The 17,410-nt window shown below is 28.0% G+C and overlaps 1 protein-coding gene across 3 annotated transcripts; it reads right to left on the reverse strand.

Annotated features, from left to right (window-relative positions):
* Window positions 1-5,220: 5,220 nt before the first annotated feature.
* On the reverse strand, window positions 5,221-11,980 carry LOC106778816 (ACT domain-containing protein ACR3). Of its 3 annotated transcripts, XM_022776332.1 has the most exons (9): window positions 11,571-11,980; window positions 8,968-9,077; window positions 8,527-8,572; window positions 7,886-8,000; window positions 7,500-7,567; window positions 6,466-7,077; window positions 6,258-6,362; window positions 5,928-5,951; window positions 5,221-5,693 (listed from the first exon to the last, which is right to left on the reverse strand). In XM_022776332.1, the coding sequence occupies exons 2-9, from the start codon at window positions 9,036-9,038 to the stop codon at window positions 5,373-5,375; spliced, it is 1,362 nt and encodes a 453-aa protein (XP_022632053.1). In that variant the 5' UTR covers window positions 9,039-9,077; window positions 11,571-11,980; the 3' UTR covers window positions 5,221-5,372. The 3 variants fall into 3 exon arrangements, with proteins under 3 accessions (XP_022632053.1, XP_014522297.1, XP_022632054.1); XM_014666811.2 differs by lacking the exon at window positions 5,928-5,951 and having other exon boundaries at window positions 11,571-11,971; XM_022776333.1 differs by lacking the exon at window positions 11,571-11,980 and having other exon boundaries at window positions 8,924-9,065.
* Window positions 11,981-17,410: the final 5,430 nt, after the last annotated feature.

Below are 17,410 nucleotides of genomic sequence, written 5' to 3' on the forward strand. Positions count from 1 at the left end.
TTTTTAGAAAATTAATGCAAGGGGAAAAATTTATAAACTAATTTTAAATTAAAAATAAGAGTCGAATCAAGCAATGGTGGAAAATTTAGTCGGCATATGTCTTTTATTATAGATAATAATACTTTAATAATTTTTTTTACAACACTTTAATATTATTTATGTGTTATTATATGATTGAAAAATTTAGGGATATTTTCATTTTTGTTTAATATATTATATGCATATTTTATTTTTAGTTATATTTTGAAATTCAAAACGACTACTTTGATACACATACAACAAAATAAAAAATAGTATAGATAAACTATTTTTCTACTTATGATAATAGTAAATAATACTATTTTACAGTACGATTTCTTTTTCCTTCTAAGCATATACAATTTATATTATTTTGTTAACGTTTTTCTCCATTCAAATTATAGATATAAAAAGAATAACATATATTTTTATGTGAATAAATATATAAAAATAAAATAATATTAAAAAATCAAATTTATTAAAATATAAATAAAATTAGAAGACATAACGTATTGTATTATATTTCAGGCAGTAGAGTATATCTTAAGAAAGATTAATTGTCATAATTTCGTAACGTACATTCTCTAGAAACAAGGTACGTAGGTTTCACTCTTTATATTCTTTATATTATTTAATGTTTTAAATTTGAAGAAATAGAAAATGTAGCAAAAGAAGTGCGTTTAGTATAATGAATAAACGTTGAGAAACGGAAAAGTAGTGGCGCGTGTGAAAGTGTGTTTGTGAAAAACCGAAACCGCCCCGAAAAGCAGAAAAATGTGGAAACATGAGGAAGGAAAAAGAAGCGGTTTTTTTCTTGCTGTAACGCAATTACATTATTGCGTAATGATACATATATAATATTTGTTTACAATATTTACATATTAATTATATATTATTGTGCGATTGGTCCAAATGACACAATAACACGTATGATGATGTTTAGATATTGTGAAAAAATATTGTGTAAGTATTTTTATCCTACTTTATTTGATTTTATTTTATTTATGTGTCTTTTTCCTTTTGTTAGATTCTGAAACTGCACCTCACGATTGCAAATTTTCTACAACTTGGGCAGTGTTATTTTATGAATATGTATGAGTCCATCAATCAAAATCCTTATCAGAATGGAAGCAAGTTTTACATGTAGGACACAGGTCACATCGGACGGCTACAAATTGCAATTACACCTTAACAAATTTAGACTTCTTGTTATGTCTTCAACTTGATGCTTTCTTAAATTAGTATTTAATATTGTTTCAATGTTCTGTACTAAAGTGTACTAAAGGGTTGTGTATGCTCATATTTTGTTGTACGTGATAAATGTAATGAATTTTAAGATAACCTAACTACTTTCACATTTTAATGTATGTCTCACACTATATTCTTGTTAGATTTGAAGGTCAATGGCATGAAATTAGTGTTTGAACTTTAGGGAGAAATATTTGTTTTTGTTGGAATGTAATACTTTTGTTTAGTTATTTGTTTTTTTTTTTTCTGTTCTGGTAACTGATCAGTTTAAAAAGTGACTTGCGAAAATCTGAGATTCCAATCAACATTTTTCTTTAAAGATCTTAATTGAATTATAAGAAATAAGTTTATTTCGAAATTAAACTTTTATTTATAGAATCTAAAAGAATTTGATCAATTAATTTATTTTTTAATGATTATTAATACCAACCTTCATCATTCATTAATAATAGTTATTGATTACACTTCAACTTTGTTTAAGTGTTGTTGTGATCGAGTAATTGCAAAATTATTTTCTTTACCTCAATCCTTCGATCCATTCAATCAAGCACAGAGTCTTTCAGTCTATAGTAACAATATTATTTAATTTTGTAGTTATATTTATGAAATATAGAGAATATATTAAATTAATAATAAGAGAGGTGGAAAATGATGTGAATGTGAAATTAAGAAAAGAATATGATAGGTTATTGAAACGTGTGGGCGTAGGGGTTGGAGAGTTTGGTTTGGGTGAGTTGGGATTGCGTCTTGGTAAGCTTTATACGAATGGAATTGAGTGATTTGATGTACTTTTGTTTTATGTTTATCCCTAAATAGCTTTGTGCCTTTTGCATTGTGGAGGTCAATCAACTTGTCATTCTACAAATTTATGTGTTTTCCAGACCATCTACGTCTACCTTAAATTCTGGCCATTCATCCATCCCATTAATTAATTTACTTCATATATAAAACACATTTATTTATATCATCACCAAAATCTATTTAATTCCTTCATTTATTTTTTCTTTACAAAGTTTTAACACTGTAAATTCTCTTTTACACTTATATTTTGAATGAGGTTTATGAAAGTAGTTGAAATGAGTATTTTAGAATTTTTGGCATGAGAAATGTTACAGCATTCATCATGAATGAGAATAGTAAATGAGATATGAAGCCTGTAGAAAAGATTTAGTTAGTGAAAATTAAGTAATAAGAAACTGTATTTCTGGCTCCTTTCAATCATACCAATAAACAATACCTTCTCATCTTTCCATTCATCAATCATTCAATCACAAATATCTTTTCGTCTCAATCATATCTTCTCTATGCTATCAAACTTTCCTACTGTTTTTTAGTTTAATTATTTAGATTAAGAAATAAATATATAGCAAAATATACTAAAAAAAGATAAAAATTCATGTATCACAAAATAAATATTAAATTACATTATTTTTTTTTAATTTATATATATATATATATATATATATATATATATATATATTAGTGATATAATTTCTAAAGTCGTTTTCTCTTTGAATATGATAAGATGAAAATATATATTAGCCATAGGCATGCTATAATATATCAATGTTTATTATTAACCATAGTTATAATATGATATTAACTTCGGTAATCAGGGTGACATAACAATAATGATGAAATTGTTTATAACAAAAAAATATAATAATAATTATGATAAAAGTAATAATAACAACTATAATAATGAAAATGACAAAAATAATACTAAAGTTTAATTAAATTTTAAGTCTTAAATAAATTTGAGTTCTTTTAAATAAATTTTTATTAAAATTTTTTAATCAAATTTAAAATTCTTATATTTTTAACTGTATTTGTGCTTTGTTTTTTTTTTTTAAATGAGTGAGTGATTCTTGTGTTCATATATATGATTTTGTGTTTAAATAAAACGATATTATTGTTAATGTAAAATAATAAATAATTTATATTACTTTAATTGAAAACATGTTAGATAATGAAATTTTTATATTATTTTATGTAAGTGACAACCACAATTATTTATTATTAAATACATTTTCAATAAAAATAATAAAAATTATTTATAATTATATTAGTAGTACTATTATTTGATATTAATCACAAAATCTCATGTCTTTTATTTTTAAGTCAACTAACAAGATGACGAGGTCTTATCACCAAATTGTATAAAAGATTAAACAATAGAGTTTCAATCAAAAAATATAAAAAGTTAATTATTTATTAAACCAAAAATATTTAATAGGAATTTAATTAGAAACAGTAAAATTTATCCAAAACTTAAAATTCGATTCAGTCTTAATAATCAATATTACTATTATGATAATAATTATAATAATAATAAAGGTTAAATATGTTTTTAGTCCCTGTATTTTGAGGTGATTTTGATTTTAATCTCTCTTTTAAATTAAGGTACAATTTAGTCTTTCAATTTTAGAAAACTCTGGTTTTAATCCTTTTTATCAAATTTTTTTAACTTTATTTATTGTTTCAAACGTAAAAATGACTAAAACAGCAAATAAAGTTAAAAAAAATTGGTAAAAATGACTAAAACAGAGTTTTCTAAAATTGAATGACTGAATTGTACCTTAGTTTGAAAGAAAGACTAAAACCAAAATCGCTCCGAAGTATAGGGACTAAAAACATATTTAACCCTAATAATAATAATAATAATAATAAAATTTATTACCAAAATATTAACCCTAATAATAATAATAAAATAATAATAAATATTTTCATCTCACTATAGTTTTGTAATAACTCTAATATGATAATAGTAATACTAAATAAAAGATATATAATAAAAGTAATAAAAGAAGACATGAAAGTATGAATGAGAATAATAAACCCTAAATAAAGTCAAAGAGTACAAAGATATCCTAAGGAATTTTATAGTTATTTTTAATAGAGATGATAATGCAATGTGGATTATGTAGGCCGAAATGCAAATCAGTAAGAAACAATATGGGAGAGTGAGATTGAATTTTTTGGTCTACTGATTCATTTATTAGACTTCATTGATACAAGATAGGTAGTATAATTCATATAGTATAAATTTGCTTAACTTCTCATGTATTGGTATTAAAATTCTATAAATTTATTATTAAGTTTTCTTTTTGAAATATTTTTCATCATCTTTCAATGATAACTTTAGTCACTTTAAATTTAATTTTTTATTATTTTAAGTGTATATATATATATATATATATATTATGAAGTTTTTTAACAAACATATATTTAAAAGTTAAAATTATAAAATTATAAAAATATTATTTATTTTAAGAAATAGGTTTATAAAAATTTTATTTATATTTAAATAGAGAATGGGCAAGTGGGAATGTGAGTATTATTGTTTTTATTTATTATTAGTATTATTGAGTTGTTGCAGCTTTCGGCAATTTGTCCTAAGTGCGTACCTTTAATCCATGGATTTTAAAGCTTATCTTTTTCTTCATTTATCCAAACATGTCTTTGCAAAGGAAAACCGTGAATTCCTTTGTAGTGAGGAATGTGTACCATTACTGAATCTTGCACAGATTTTCGTCTCAGTGCATTCCATCAATCATATCTATATGTATAAAATAAAATGAGGTGGAAAATAATCATTGGACAGCATGGGCTTCTTCATAACTTTTCTTATTAATTAATATTTATGTAATAATTTCCTTTCTTTATTTTAAATGCTCATATATTAACATTTCCATTGACTTAGCAAACCTTAAAAAGTAAGAAAGCAGCATTTTTTATAATCACTAGTAAAATAAAATATTATGAATAAATCAAAAAAGGAATAATATATATATATTCTTCGTGTAGTGTAAGGCACAAAGCAGAATTTAGAATTGAGAGTTTGAACACGATGATAAAACATCTAAAGTACTTTTGTTTTGAAAGTAGACTTAAAAACTCAATGGTATAGATAAATTAAAAATGTAAAACAAAATACATGAAAGATAGAGAAAGTGTGGAAGGTGGAATAACATACATAATGCATTGTTCTGAATTGTGATATTAATAACACAGGCAACGTTTGAGACACAAACAACCTTATTCTTGTGTACATGGTGTGGTGATGTGTCTTTTAGAAAGCATTGAGAATAAATGAAGATTGTTTATCAGGTCAAGAACCTTTCCAACAAGTTACCAAAGAAGAAACTGGTTTTAGCCCATCGTCGAGTCTCTGGTAGTTTAGCATTGGTTGGCACTTTCTTCACATCAACCATCATTGTCTTACCTATTTCTTTGCCAAGTGCTTCCATTGTTTTCATGTCCACTGGGTTCCCTGATGCATCCCTTACGTAGAACACATTCAATGCTTGCTCCCCCCTCGTTGATACACCTGCCCTACACACTGTCAACCCATTCTCTCGTAGAATCCTTGTTACTTCAGACAGCAACCCAACTCTATCCTTTGCACACAGCTCAAGGCTCACACCCTGTTGTTCACAATCAAGACTAAGACTTCAGATATATTCCCTGTTCCCTAAAAACTACTTAACATTATCACCAAAATGCTAACTTTTTACGTAATTTCTAATTGGTCAACTGTGTTAAGATGTATAGACTCTTAAGCTCTATTGAAGGCAAAAGATCCCATCATTGTCACTAGTGGTGACATATGATGGTCAGATACAATCTGAGTGGAACTTAGCTCGTGTATTTTGCCGTACCAGTGCAGCAATACCAGTAGGTAGCTGCAGATGCAAAATGTATTAATTCTGTTAAATTCAGAAAACCTTCTACTGTACAATCACATAGATACTACGTAGAAATAGTAAAGCCTCTCCTAAAATTCATGTTCTTTACTGACTAATGTATATAGTTAAAATGAAGATTACAAGAAAACTTCCAAACAAAACCAATATCCCTTCTTAGAGCATGGGAGACTTACTGGGAGAGGAGATTTGATAATAGAAGTTCATCCATCTTTTTGTTTTTGTTTTTGCAATAGTTCAACAAGCATATAGAAATGTAGAAATAAATTCAAATGTTAACGTTACCTCGCTTACTCTTCTTCGAATACCAGCTTCAATGCATTGGATGACCCTTTCTTTCTCTCCTTCAGTGTCAAGTGTGCATCCATCCATATGTCGAATAAAATACTCCTAAAAGTACAACATCGACTAACCCTTTTAGTTTACACTTTTGACTTGAGTCTCACCACTTCTAGTGTATAAACATGCAGAACAGAATACCAATGTAGTATACCTGGGATGCATAAGGGCCATCTGATGAAACTGTGGCATGGAAAACAACATATTGCATATCAGTAAGAGTGCAAACAATGTCAAACATGAGTTTTGCCCGATCCTTGCACTTGACTGTGACAACTGAGTACCCTTTCTCCTCACAACGTTCTATTGTGATTTTAGGCCTGAAAGAGAGAGGACAATTAACGTCTCGTGCTACTCTATAACTTTCATAATCCCGATCAGCAAACAACATTTGGTGCAGCCGCCGATCCATGTGGGTGAAACCCATGGAGAAACTAGTCCTAGCAACTTTCTCACCATCACATCCACGTAAGATGTTGTTCAGCTGCTCCTCCATTAAAGATAATCTGTTTGGCTCGTCCACAGCTCGGTTTGTAGCGTCATTGACATAAAGAACGCAAGCAATTCGCCTGTTATGAGTCCACACTTCTGCAGCAAAAACATTAAAATGGAGGTTGGCAAGAACAGCTGAAATCTCAGACAAGAGACCAGGGCGGTCTCTGCCTATCAGTTCAATGGCTGTATGATCACCGACAGAATGCACTCCGACCCTTTTGCTTGGCCAAAATTTCACCCCTTCTGTGCTCTGGCTCTTTGGTCCTAGAGCCTATTGTAAGAAAAACTGTTATCAAGTAGCTCTTAGTATTTGATATGCATTACTATATAGGTGTTATACTGTATGCAGTTATGGAAATGATAGAGTGAGCCGATTGGTGGTTTTCAGTACGGGAATCTGATAACTGGTTTCTTACTTTCTTCAACATTTATGAGTAATATCTATATGACTTATCTGATTTATACTACAGTCAAGGTTTTTTAAGGATATGAACCTTCTCAATCATGGCTGTTTTTCGAGACAAAGTTACTCTTCAAAACTTTCTCCCTTATTTAGTTTATTTGTATACTTTCGAGAGTGTTGTTCTACTTCAATTTTCACCAATAATTTAAGGTTTTCACGTTGTGATTAGGTATATTAAATATAAAAATTATATCAGATTAGTTAGTTCAAGAAAAAAGGTTGATATTTACCTTTTCAATGAAGTCGATGGTTTTGCTGTCCGTTATCTTTCTTCCTTGCTGATCCGTGACATGAAATACTGCATTTCATTAGGTGAACAACTTAGCTGCTGAACATCAGATTTAGGAACAGAGAGCTTGGACACATGTTAGCATGGAATACTATGTTGTTTCTGTAAAACTCTTTTTATTGACAATTTTACATTAACTACAAGTATACGTTTTCTTTCCAAGAAATCATGCAAAGAGAACAACGGGGGATGATGTTCTCATGGTTACATTAATATAGCAGCCAAAGTTTTTTATAGCTGCCCGCTTTGAGTTAAGATAACAACAACAACAAGCATGAACAGGACACGTCTGAGTGGTTTTTAATGTTCAATTTAGTCACAACATACCATCCATAAACCAACCACCATCAGAAGATATGTAAGCTTTTGTAATTATGAAGTCAAGGTCCGTCAAGATTTGCACCACTTCCAGCAGAATTCCTGGTTTGTTAACACTATCAACCTGTAATTTATTTATTTATTTTTTTACAGGGAGAGGATGGTAAAAGTCGATTAGTAGAGGAAAACACTAAAGTAACATATTGCATTCACTAATCTCCAAATATAAAAGATTCTTTCTAGAAATATGAAAAATGGTGATCTCATGACAATGCAGTGAGTATCATTTAAAAGGAATAAACTTTTCAGCACACAGAGCACAAATTTTGACAGTGAATTTTATCTGTTGAATTTGTGTCACTACTTCTGCAAAGGTTCGGTGGTATCATCCAGTGAGAATTTTCTGTTGATCACTTGAAATTAAGTTTGACTACGATTTTGATTAAGGGCTAATGAAATCTCATTTTATTTAAGGTTTGAAAATATTATGTGCTTGGAACATAAATAAAAAAATCAAAGCTCTAGGTTCAACAGTTCAAGAAAACTTTAAATACCAGAAGCTTTGCCTCCTAAGAAACTCAATGGCCAAATCACAACTCACAAGGTGGTCAGGAAAAAATAGTCACATTTTGTTTTTTTAAATTATGTACCTTGATCAGTGTACAGTCATGACAACTGGTATTGTCCACAGAGACCCTGCAAAGTTTTAAACAGAGTTCATCGTCAACCAGTCATTTTTTTAATGGTTCTATAAAGTCATACCTTAAACCCCAATTCTATAAGGTATTGAGCCCTTTACTCCATATGGGATTGAGTTGATTATCTCTTTTTCTTTTAACAAAAGCAAGTGAAGAATTAAAGCAGCCTTTTTAAATTTATATTCTGTTCCATTCTTGTTTAGTAAGTAAATGCAGTTAAGTGACACTTACGGAATTTTTCTTTTGATAAATGGTTAAATATCCATTAAAATCAACTCTAGAATTGATTTTATGATGACTATGATCAGTGATCCCATCTTCATTTAAAGAGGCTATTTAATTTGCTGACCGTTTAAAAGCGAACTTGTAATTCCAGAGAATAATTTAGTAAACCTTGGTGGGTTCATTCTATTGCTGAAGTTCTCATACTCGGGATCAAAATATGGCCAACAAACTTTAGCCATTTAATCAACTTCTCCAGTCAAAGGGCGTGCTTCGTTTTCCTGCATGACCATGGAAAACATGGAGATAAAAAACAGTACATCAGTGACAAAATTTATCATTTTAGGGATGCACAGAAGAGAAGGAAACAACAGTTTGTCAGTTCCTAGCATATTTTTTCAATTTAATAGTTTTCACACGAGTAATTATTCCATGATGACTCTGTTTAATATCACAGTCACACTTTACTATAATGGACTACATTTCTATGCTGGTTATTCTTGATTCTTATCATATCAAACCGAAACTCTCCTTCTCTTATGTTGTGAGTGTCAAACAGTATAAGGCAATAAATCGATCAGTACAACGTTTCAGTCACTCACTGACTCACCACATCAAGCTACAGCAGAATCTAAGATTCTGCATGCTCCTTCTCTTGACCTTTGAACATGATATCAGGAATAAGGTAAATGCTGAGTGTTCCATGTGCATTGTATTAGCAAAAGTTCGGAAAGGGAGATAAGAATAAAGAGTCAACAACAAGAATGCCTGGAGAATCACGGCATCAGCAAAAGTGTTTTACTTTTTTTTCTTTTGAGCACACCCAAAATAGTATTTTGCATTTTTCAAGTTTTCTTAACAAAATTTTTCTTTCCCATTTGATACAGATTCGGCTCATTCCAGAATCATCCCGTTCCACCAACTTTCATGAAATGCAAGAAAAAGAAATATAACTAGTATGTGTTTGGGGGCAAACAAATCAATATACACCGAAAAGGGGTTATAGAAAAAGAAAACAAAAAAGGTCATATATTTAGCTCAATCTTTACAACAACCAAATCCACTCTTAAAAAGGACCCATTGAAAGGTGTCTTTGAGAAGAGTTTGAATTTTCAAACGAAATTAATATTTATCTTCCAGAAGAACCCATTTTGTGATGTGGTGTTCAAAGGTAGCTTACGATTTGGTGAGTAAGAAAAATAGATTCTTGAGCCAAAAAAGCAAAAACCATACAAATGTGCCATAAAGACTTGATTCCAATTGCAACCAGAATCCTAATTTCTATTTTGCTTTCATTGTCATTTCACTCATCCCACAACGTACCATGCCAATTGCCATCACCCCATTATCTAAGATTATTTCAAAATCTGAAAGGGTCCCCGCAATCCAACTTGACGATGACTCTAACCAACGACATATTCTAAAATTAGAAAAACAAATTAATTATAAATTAAGTATATAACTGGTTGAGATATATCTACTTTTTTCGCAGAAAAATATACTTAGACATAAATAGCTAAAATTTATGGATGCATTTGTTTTCATCCTTGTGTTAGAGAGTCTTGCAGATGGTGAGATGAGAAAGTTGGCTTCCATGAGAAAGAATTAGTTGTGGCTGACGCGAGTTAAGACAGCCCTCATTCAAGTTACAAGTTGAGCATTTCAAACATGGATCATGACGCTTAACTTTTCGAACGTAGAACAGAAAACAACCTCAAAATTGTCTTTAAATGTATTTTTAAAAAACAGGGAAGAGTTTAATGAAATAAAAATATAAAGTTTAACTGTTCGTTTAGTGTACAGAAATAAACACTTTAGCTTTTATCTTTTATACATACAAAATAACTTTTGTGTCGGTGCAAACCATTTTAATCTCTTTTATTTTTTATAAGTACTATTTTTTTTTAGTCTCCACGTTCTAAAGTCATAAAGAATAAAAGAGACTAAAAATAAAAGTTTCTCACTATTGACATCCCACTTAGATAGGTTCCGAGTTCATGTAACAAAAAAATCTGTATTCCATTATAAAAACTCGTGGAGCACTGTCAGAATATTGCAAACAAAACTAATATTTGATAAAGAGAACAAGAAAGAATCCGTTACACGGCAACCGAAAGAATATAGAATAAAAAATCAAACTTGTTTGACCATACAAATTAAACGTGTCATAAGTAAAAATGGCAAAACTTAGTGTTGATTATATTCTTCAGTTAAAATAAGAAAAAATAATTTTAATTCCATGACATCAGGATAAAAGTTTGTTTTTAATATAGTATAAACTACCCATATGAAATTTCAGATTTAATTTTAATTAAAAGAATTAAAGAATAGCATCAAAAGATATAGAGTTGTTTCTAAGTTTTGTTGGTAAAAAAAAAAAAGAAAAAAAAAAGACACAGAACACAGACCACAAGCTCTCAAATCGATGTCCTGTATCCACTAATTGATTTTGGCATATTTTACACGGCGAACAGAAGCATAACAGAAAGACAGTAGAGTAGCTTGTTTTGTTTTTCCACTTTAAAATATAATATATAACACTATGAAACAGTCTAACAGAAACGGCGACGCACTGCAACTACAGTGGAGCCGCGAAGTATCTCCACGCAAATCTCAACCGCCAACTTAGCTATCCAAACAAAACACGGAAGAGTTCTTGAAATGAATATGAATAAGAACTCGTGAAGAAGCTGATTAGAGAAACATAAGTATATTCATTGTATAATACTATATAGCTACTACTTCCTTAGACGACACATGAAAAACATACATACCTTAATTGTTGCGAAGAAAATTGTCCCAGAAACCTTGAAGCTCCCAAATTGTCACATGAAGAAGGCCAATATAAAGACAGAGAGAAGAGAAGAGAGAAGACTTTAGGAGAAACCTTTGTTTGTGTGTGAGAGTGTTCTGGTGAATGCTTTCAACGTTGGAATACCACTCGATTCAAATCTCTCTCTCTCTCTCTCTCTCTGGGAAAGCAAATGGAAAGGCTCCGAAGTGGCGTGGCAAGAGGTTCTGAGAAGTGGGAGCCCATTAAATATAAAGATTAATAAATAATGAATCGTTAAACAAATAAATAAACTTTAATTTTTAAAATCACCCTTTGTGGAATCATTCTTAATTTAATCAATTTCTAAATTCTGATTCTGGATACCTTTTATATACTGCCCATAATGCTCATGTTTGGAGTCCCCCCTATTTCTTCTTATCTACTTGTACTACTTACACAATAAAAGTTTTGTGAATTTTAATATACTTTTTTTTAATCATTTAATGGTATTGTTTTTAAAATATTATTATTTCTGATTGCTTTATTTATTCTTTTCATCAAATTTTAATATCAAAATATTTTTAAAATAGAATAATAGAATTAAATAGGCTTAATTAATGTAAACATTATTTAGTTTTTCTTGTAATTGATCAGTACCGGATAAGTATTTTTTTCGCCAAAAATATAAATATATGGAGTACGTTTTTTAAGTATTGAGTAATTTTAGTTTGTTACTATACGAATCAGTATACTTCGGTGTACTCTGTTTTGCTCTTCTTTTTTTTTTCTATGTTTCTAAACTATGTAACAAAAGTAAAGATTAATGAGATACTTGTCTTATAAGTATAATAACAATAAAGATTAATATGATGAAAAGTATTTGACTTTATCATGACAAATATACTTTTGAAGTTAATATTAATAACAAAACAAATGCAACAAAACCAATAATACTTTAATTTTTTCAATTTGTGTATATTGTAAGAAAATAATCAATTCAAGTGTTGATAGAAGCTAGACGCAAAATGCTACAAATATGGTTCATCATAACATGTGGAAAAGATATATAAATTTCAAGATCCTTCATAAAGTATCAAGATTATAGAGGATAAATAAGATGAGAAACTATTTTTTACAACATCATGTATTACAACCAACAAATATGTTAATAGGGGGACTGTGTTAGCTAAACCAATCTTATATGTTGGTTTTTGATGATGACAACACATTGAAAATAAAAGTACATGAATGTGTAATGTGTTGTATGTTGAATATGTACATGCTTACTGTGAAATATGCACATATTGTATTTGTCACATTTGTTGGACATATTGTGTTGATTGTTGCATACTATTGTGTTTATGAAGTGATTATATATGTATATGCACAATGTATGTTTTGGTGATATGAAAACCACATGCACAAAAGCATATTTGTATGACTTAATCGATTACAATGTTGTGTTAATCAATTAAGGTCATCAAACAGCTTGGGTTTTGAACTGTGGCAAAACAACTAGTTTTGAATCGATTACATTAGTTGGTAAATCGATTAAAACTCGTGTGTTTGCACATATCTTTTTCAAATGTGTTGTGATGTGTTTTTAGAAAGAAAAGTTTTCAAAAAATCTTCTAAGTGTTAAAGCTTAATCGATTACACGATTTGTGTATTCAATTAAATCTGTTATGATTTGAAAACTGACTTATGCTTGTAATAATTGCTATAACGGATCATATTTTTATATGTGTTTCACTAAGTATTTAATGAGAATCGATTACATTAATTGAACATTCAATTATGTGCTTTGACTGTTGTAATTTTGTTACATGTGTTTAATGTAACCGATTACATTAGTGTAGTAATCGATTGCTTTGTGTCAAGACTGGTATAAACTATATATTGACGCATTGTTTGATTCTGTAGAATGATTGAAACTTACATTTTCATATCTAATTGATTTTCAGCTGAGAGGTTTTACGGATTGATCAAAAGCTCCAAGAATTAAGAACGAGAAGAGTTTGATAGATCTTGAAGCATTCTTGAGAAGAAACTTGACTGGACTGAATTGAATGATCGTGTCTGCACAACTGAAGGTGCATCTTGTTTGATTAGGAAAGAAGACTTGCAATTTTTGGTTTGTTGTTCCCTATACGTTTAGTGTCAGGAAGAAGAGTGGTGTACTCTTGACTTTGAGAGGGGATATCTCAAAGGGTTACTACGACAAGAACGGGGTAGTTCTATGTTGGCAGGTTTTGTTGTTCTATATTTGATTAATAGTTTGTGAGGTGTTTACATTTAAGAGTTGTTCTGTAAAGCCTTACCTGTAACACTCTTATCAGTATAGTGAATTACTCTCCAATCTAAGGTTGATTGCGAGAGTGACTAGATGTAGGCATTGAGACCGAACCAGTATAAAAACTGAGTTTGATTTTCTTCTCCCTATCTCTTTACATTTGCGCATACATTCTGTCACTATTTTTTAAACGCATATTGTTACATTACACACAATTGCTTACGACACAAGAAAGTTTTCAAGAACAATACCATTTTTGAAAAAGATTTCAAAAGTGCTAGTTTTTATACAAATCACATGACTTATGATAGAGAAATTTTTAAAGAGTTCAACAAATTATATATTTCTAAAATAAGAATTCAAAATAAATAACAACTTGTTAGAAAGATATTTTTTATGATTACTCAAAATTTGTTAAGTGTTGTTCAGTTAGAGAAAGATTATAAAGTGTTTTTTGAAAACAAATTTTATGTGGCTGATAGAAACAATATAAAAGTACTCAAAGTTCATATGAGAAACAACATATTTATTTTGGATTTGATAAAGGAAGAATTGAATACAAATGAAGAAGATAATATAAAAGAAAGATTAAAATTAAAAGAAGATAAATATCTCTTGAAAAAAATTTATATCCAAACAGAGAAAATAGATGAAAACCCACATTTGAATCCAATGTTATTACCATGAAATATACAATAAACAAAGAAGATGATGTTGATAGAAGACGAAATACAATAAAAAAATATTAAATTGAATGAAAATGTGATATGAAAAAAAAAGAAAAAAAATTACAAATAAAAGAAAAAGGAGAAAATCAAGCATGAAAAGAAGAAAAAACAATTTTTTTATGATTTGAAATTCAAATAAACAACTATTAAGCAAAGAAGAATGTTGAACATATTTGTTTAATATCTTTTTTATTTAAATTAATTTTTAGAAAAATTTTCCATTTATAAATATCTTGTGTATAAAAATAAAAATATATATAATTACTATTTAGATTTATTTATTTCATTTTAATATATATATATATATATATATATATATATATATATGTATATATATAATATGAATAAAATAAAATAACAAATTTATCTTGTAAACTATATCTTAAATCATTCTTTTACTTTTGTTACTCGTCTCACATGTCAATTTTTTTTTAGTTTTAATTGGGTTTTATTTTCAAAAAATTGACATAATCAAGTCCATTAATATCTATTACTGTTAAAGAGGGTGTCATGTGTCACTTTATGGTTTTTCTAATTTTTTAAAATATTTTTTAAATTTTTAATTTTTTTAAATAAAATTTTGTAACATGTTAGTTTGAAATTGTGTCACGTGCAATGACAGTGCAGTGACAATGTCACATGTCACTAAATTTGTCTCAATTTAGTTTTTGTATTTTTATTTTGTCTTAATTTGATTTGTTTATTTTTATTTTATCTCAATTTAGTTTTAATTTATTTTAAATTAAACAATTTTGTCAATTCCCATATTCAAATAAAATTTAATTTGCACATAAATATTTTTATTAAATATTTTTAACAAGATTAAATTTATTTATATTTATATTTAGATAATTATATAAATGTTAATTATGTTTTTCAAATATATTTATTAGAGTTAAAAAAATAATGACATAGATATTTATTTATTTTTTTGTTTTAAATAAATAAAAGTCCACGTCATTAATTTCTTCACTGAGATACCTTATTTGAAAAATCAACATAATTTGTTCATTGTGTCATGTTTTTAAGTATATTTAAAAAACACAATTAACATTTCTATAATTAATTAAATATAAATATAAATAAACTTAATCTTCTTAAAAATATTTAGTAAAAATATCAACTTTAATAAAAATATTTGTATATATAAAATAATTTTTGTTTTAATTTGAAGTTAAAAAATTGTTTAATTTAAAAAAATTAGAACTAAATTAAGACAAAATAAAAATAAATGATTAAAGTAAAACTAATATAATGACATGTGACATGATAATCGTGAAATTTGGTGTCACTCGTACTTTGTCACATGATATAATATCAGTTTAACATATGATAAATTTTTATTTTAAAAAATATAAAAATAATTAAAAAAATAAAAAAAAAAGAATAAAAATAAAAATCATCTGATAATGACACTCCTTTAATAGCATTAATTATAAACACCTGATTAAGTCAATTTTAAAAAATAAAGAATCCAAACAAAATGAATTAGAAAACCCATTTAAGACACAAGTAATAAAAAATAGGGAATTCCATAATAATAATAACAATAGTAATTTATCTATCTTTTACATATCCCATATCTTAAGAATCCTAAAAATTTCAAATAGTTTTTTTTTTTTTTTTTTACAATTTTCATCGATTCTAAAAGTATCCACTCTTTGTAGGTTGATGAGAGATGAAAAGAGCTATGTTTTCCTAATAGGGAATAGTTTAAATTCTTAACATAAAGATATTTTGTTTATAATAACAAATATTTCTAACAACACTTTATACTATTATAAGGATCATAAAAAAATGTCCAAAAGTCATAGTAATGTCCCCCCTATAAGGAAAACTCTCGGTAATAATTAGCACTTTTTTTACATAAAATTAGCAGTTTTCTTCGTAATAATACCTCCTTAAAAGAAATTGCAGAAAGAATCTCTTTCCGTACTGCAAGTACCTACCCTCACGCGCGTGATGTCTTGATTTGTCAGTAGCGGTGAAGAAAACATGCGAGTGAAACTCCAATACTTTATTATATCCCAGAATTACAATATATGGTAGAGAAAAAAAAGTGAATTATATATTAATAGATATATTATTTTTATTTTATATTTATTTTATATTTTTAGTTAGTTTGTTATTATTTTTTATTTGTATTTTGGGTTTATTTTATATTTTTTTATTATAAATAAAGAATTCTATGTACATTTAATATAAGGAATTAATTTCATATCTAGTTTTTTATTATATTCAACATATATCAAGTATACATGATGAAATATGACTTAGAAATTCAGCATTTAATCAAATTAACTTAAATTTCCTTACATCAGTTAATTTTCTAAAGTATGCCACTTTAGTAATTTAATTATGTAAAAATAAAAGCCCTTCACTTTCTATGCTTTATTTATGACAGTCCAGTGAGAAAAGTATTGGAAGAGCTGAGGAAAGTATCAGAAGAGCGCGTGAGGGTGCAATGCCATGTATTCTATTAATTACAATTATGATATGAGTTTCATACAAAAGAAAAAATAAAGAGTTAATACCGCTTTTGCTCTTTAGTTTGAAATTGTGCTTAATATATTTTTTTTTTCGTGTAATAATTAATCTTTTTGAAAAAACAGTTTAATTGACTCTTTTTTAATTACGGTGTCAATTATCTAACGGTGCTGATATCCCTTGATAAAAATTATTAACGTGATAATATGAGATTTATTGACATGTAAATTATAAAATGGGAAAAGTTAATTTCAACACGTGAAAAAGCTTTGCAACAGGTTTAATAAAGGGGTTAAAGAAAGAGGGGAGATTAGAGTTCCATTCAAAGTCGCG

This window comes from Vigna radiata, unplaced genomic scaffold (assembly GCF_000741045.1).
Source record: "Vigna radiata var. radiata cultivar VC1973A unplaced genomic scaffold, Vradiata_ver6 scaffold_184, whole genome shotgun sequence".
Taxonomy (NCBI): domain Eukaryota; kingdom Viridiplantae; phylum Streptophyta; class Magnoliopsida; order Fabales; family Fabaceae; genus Vigna; species Vigna radiata.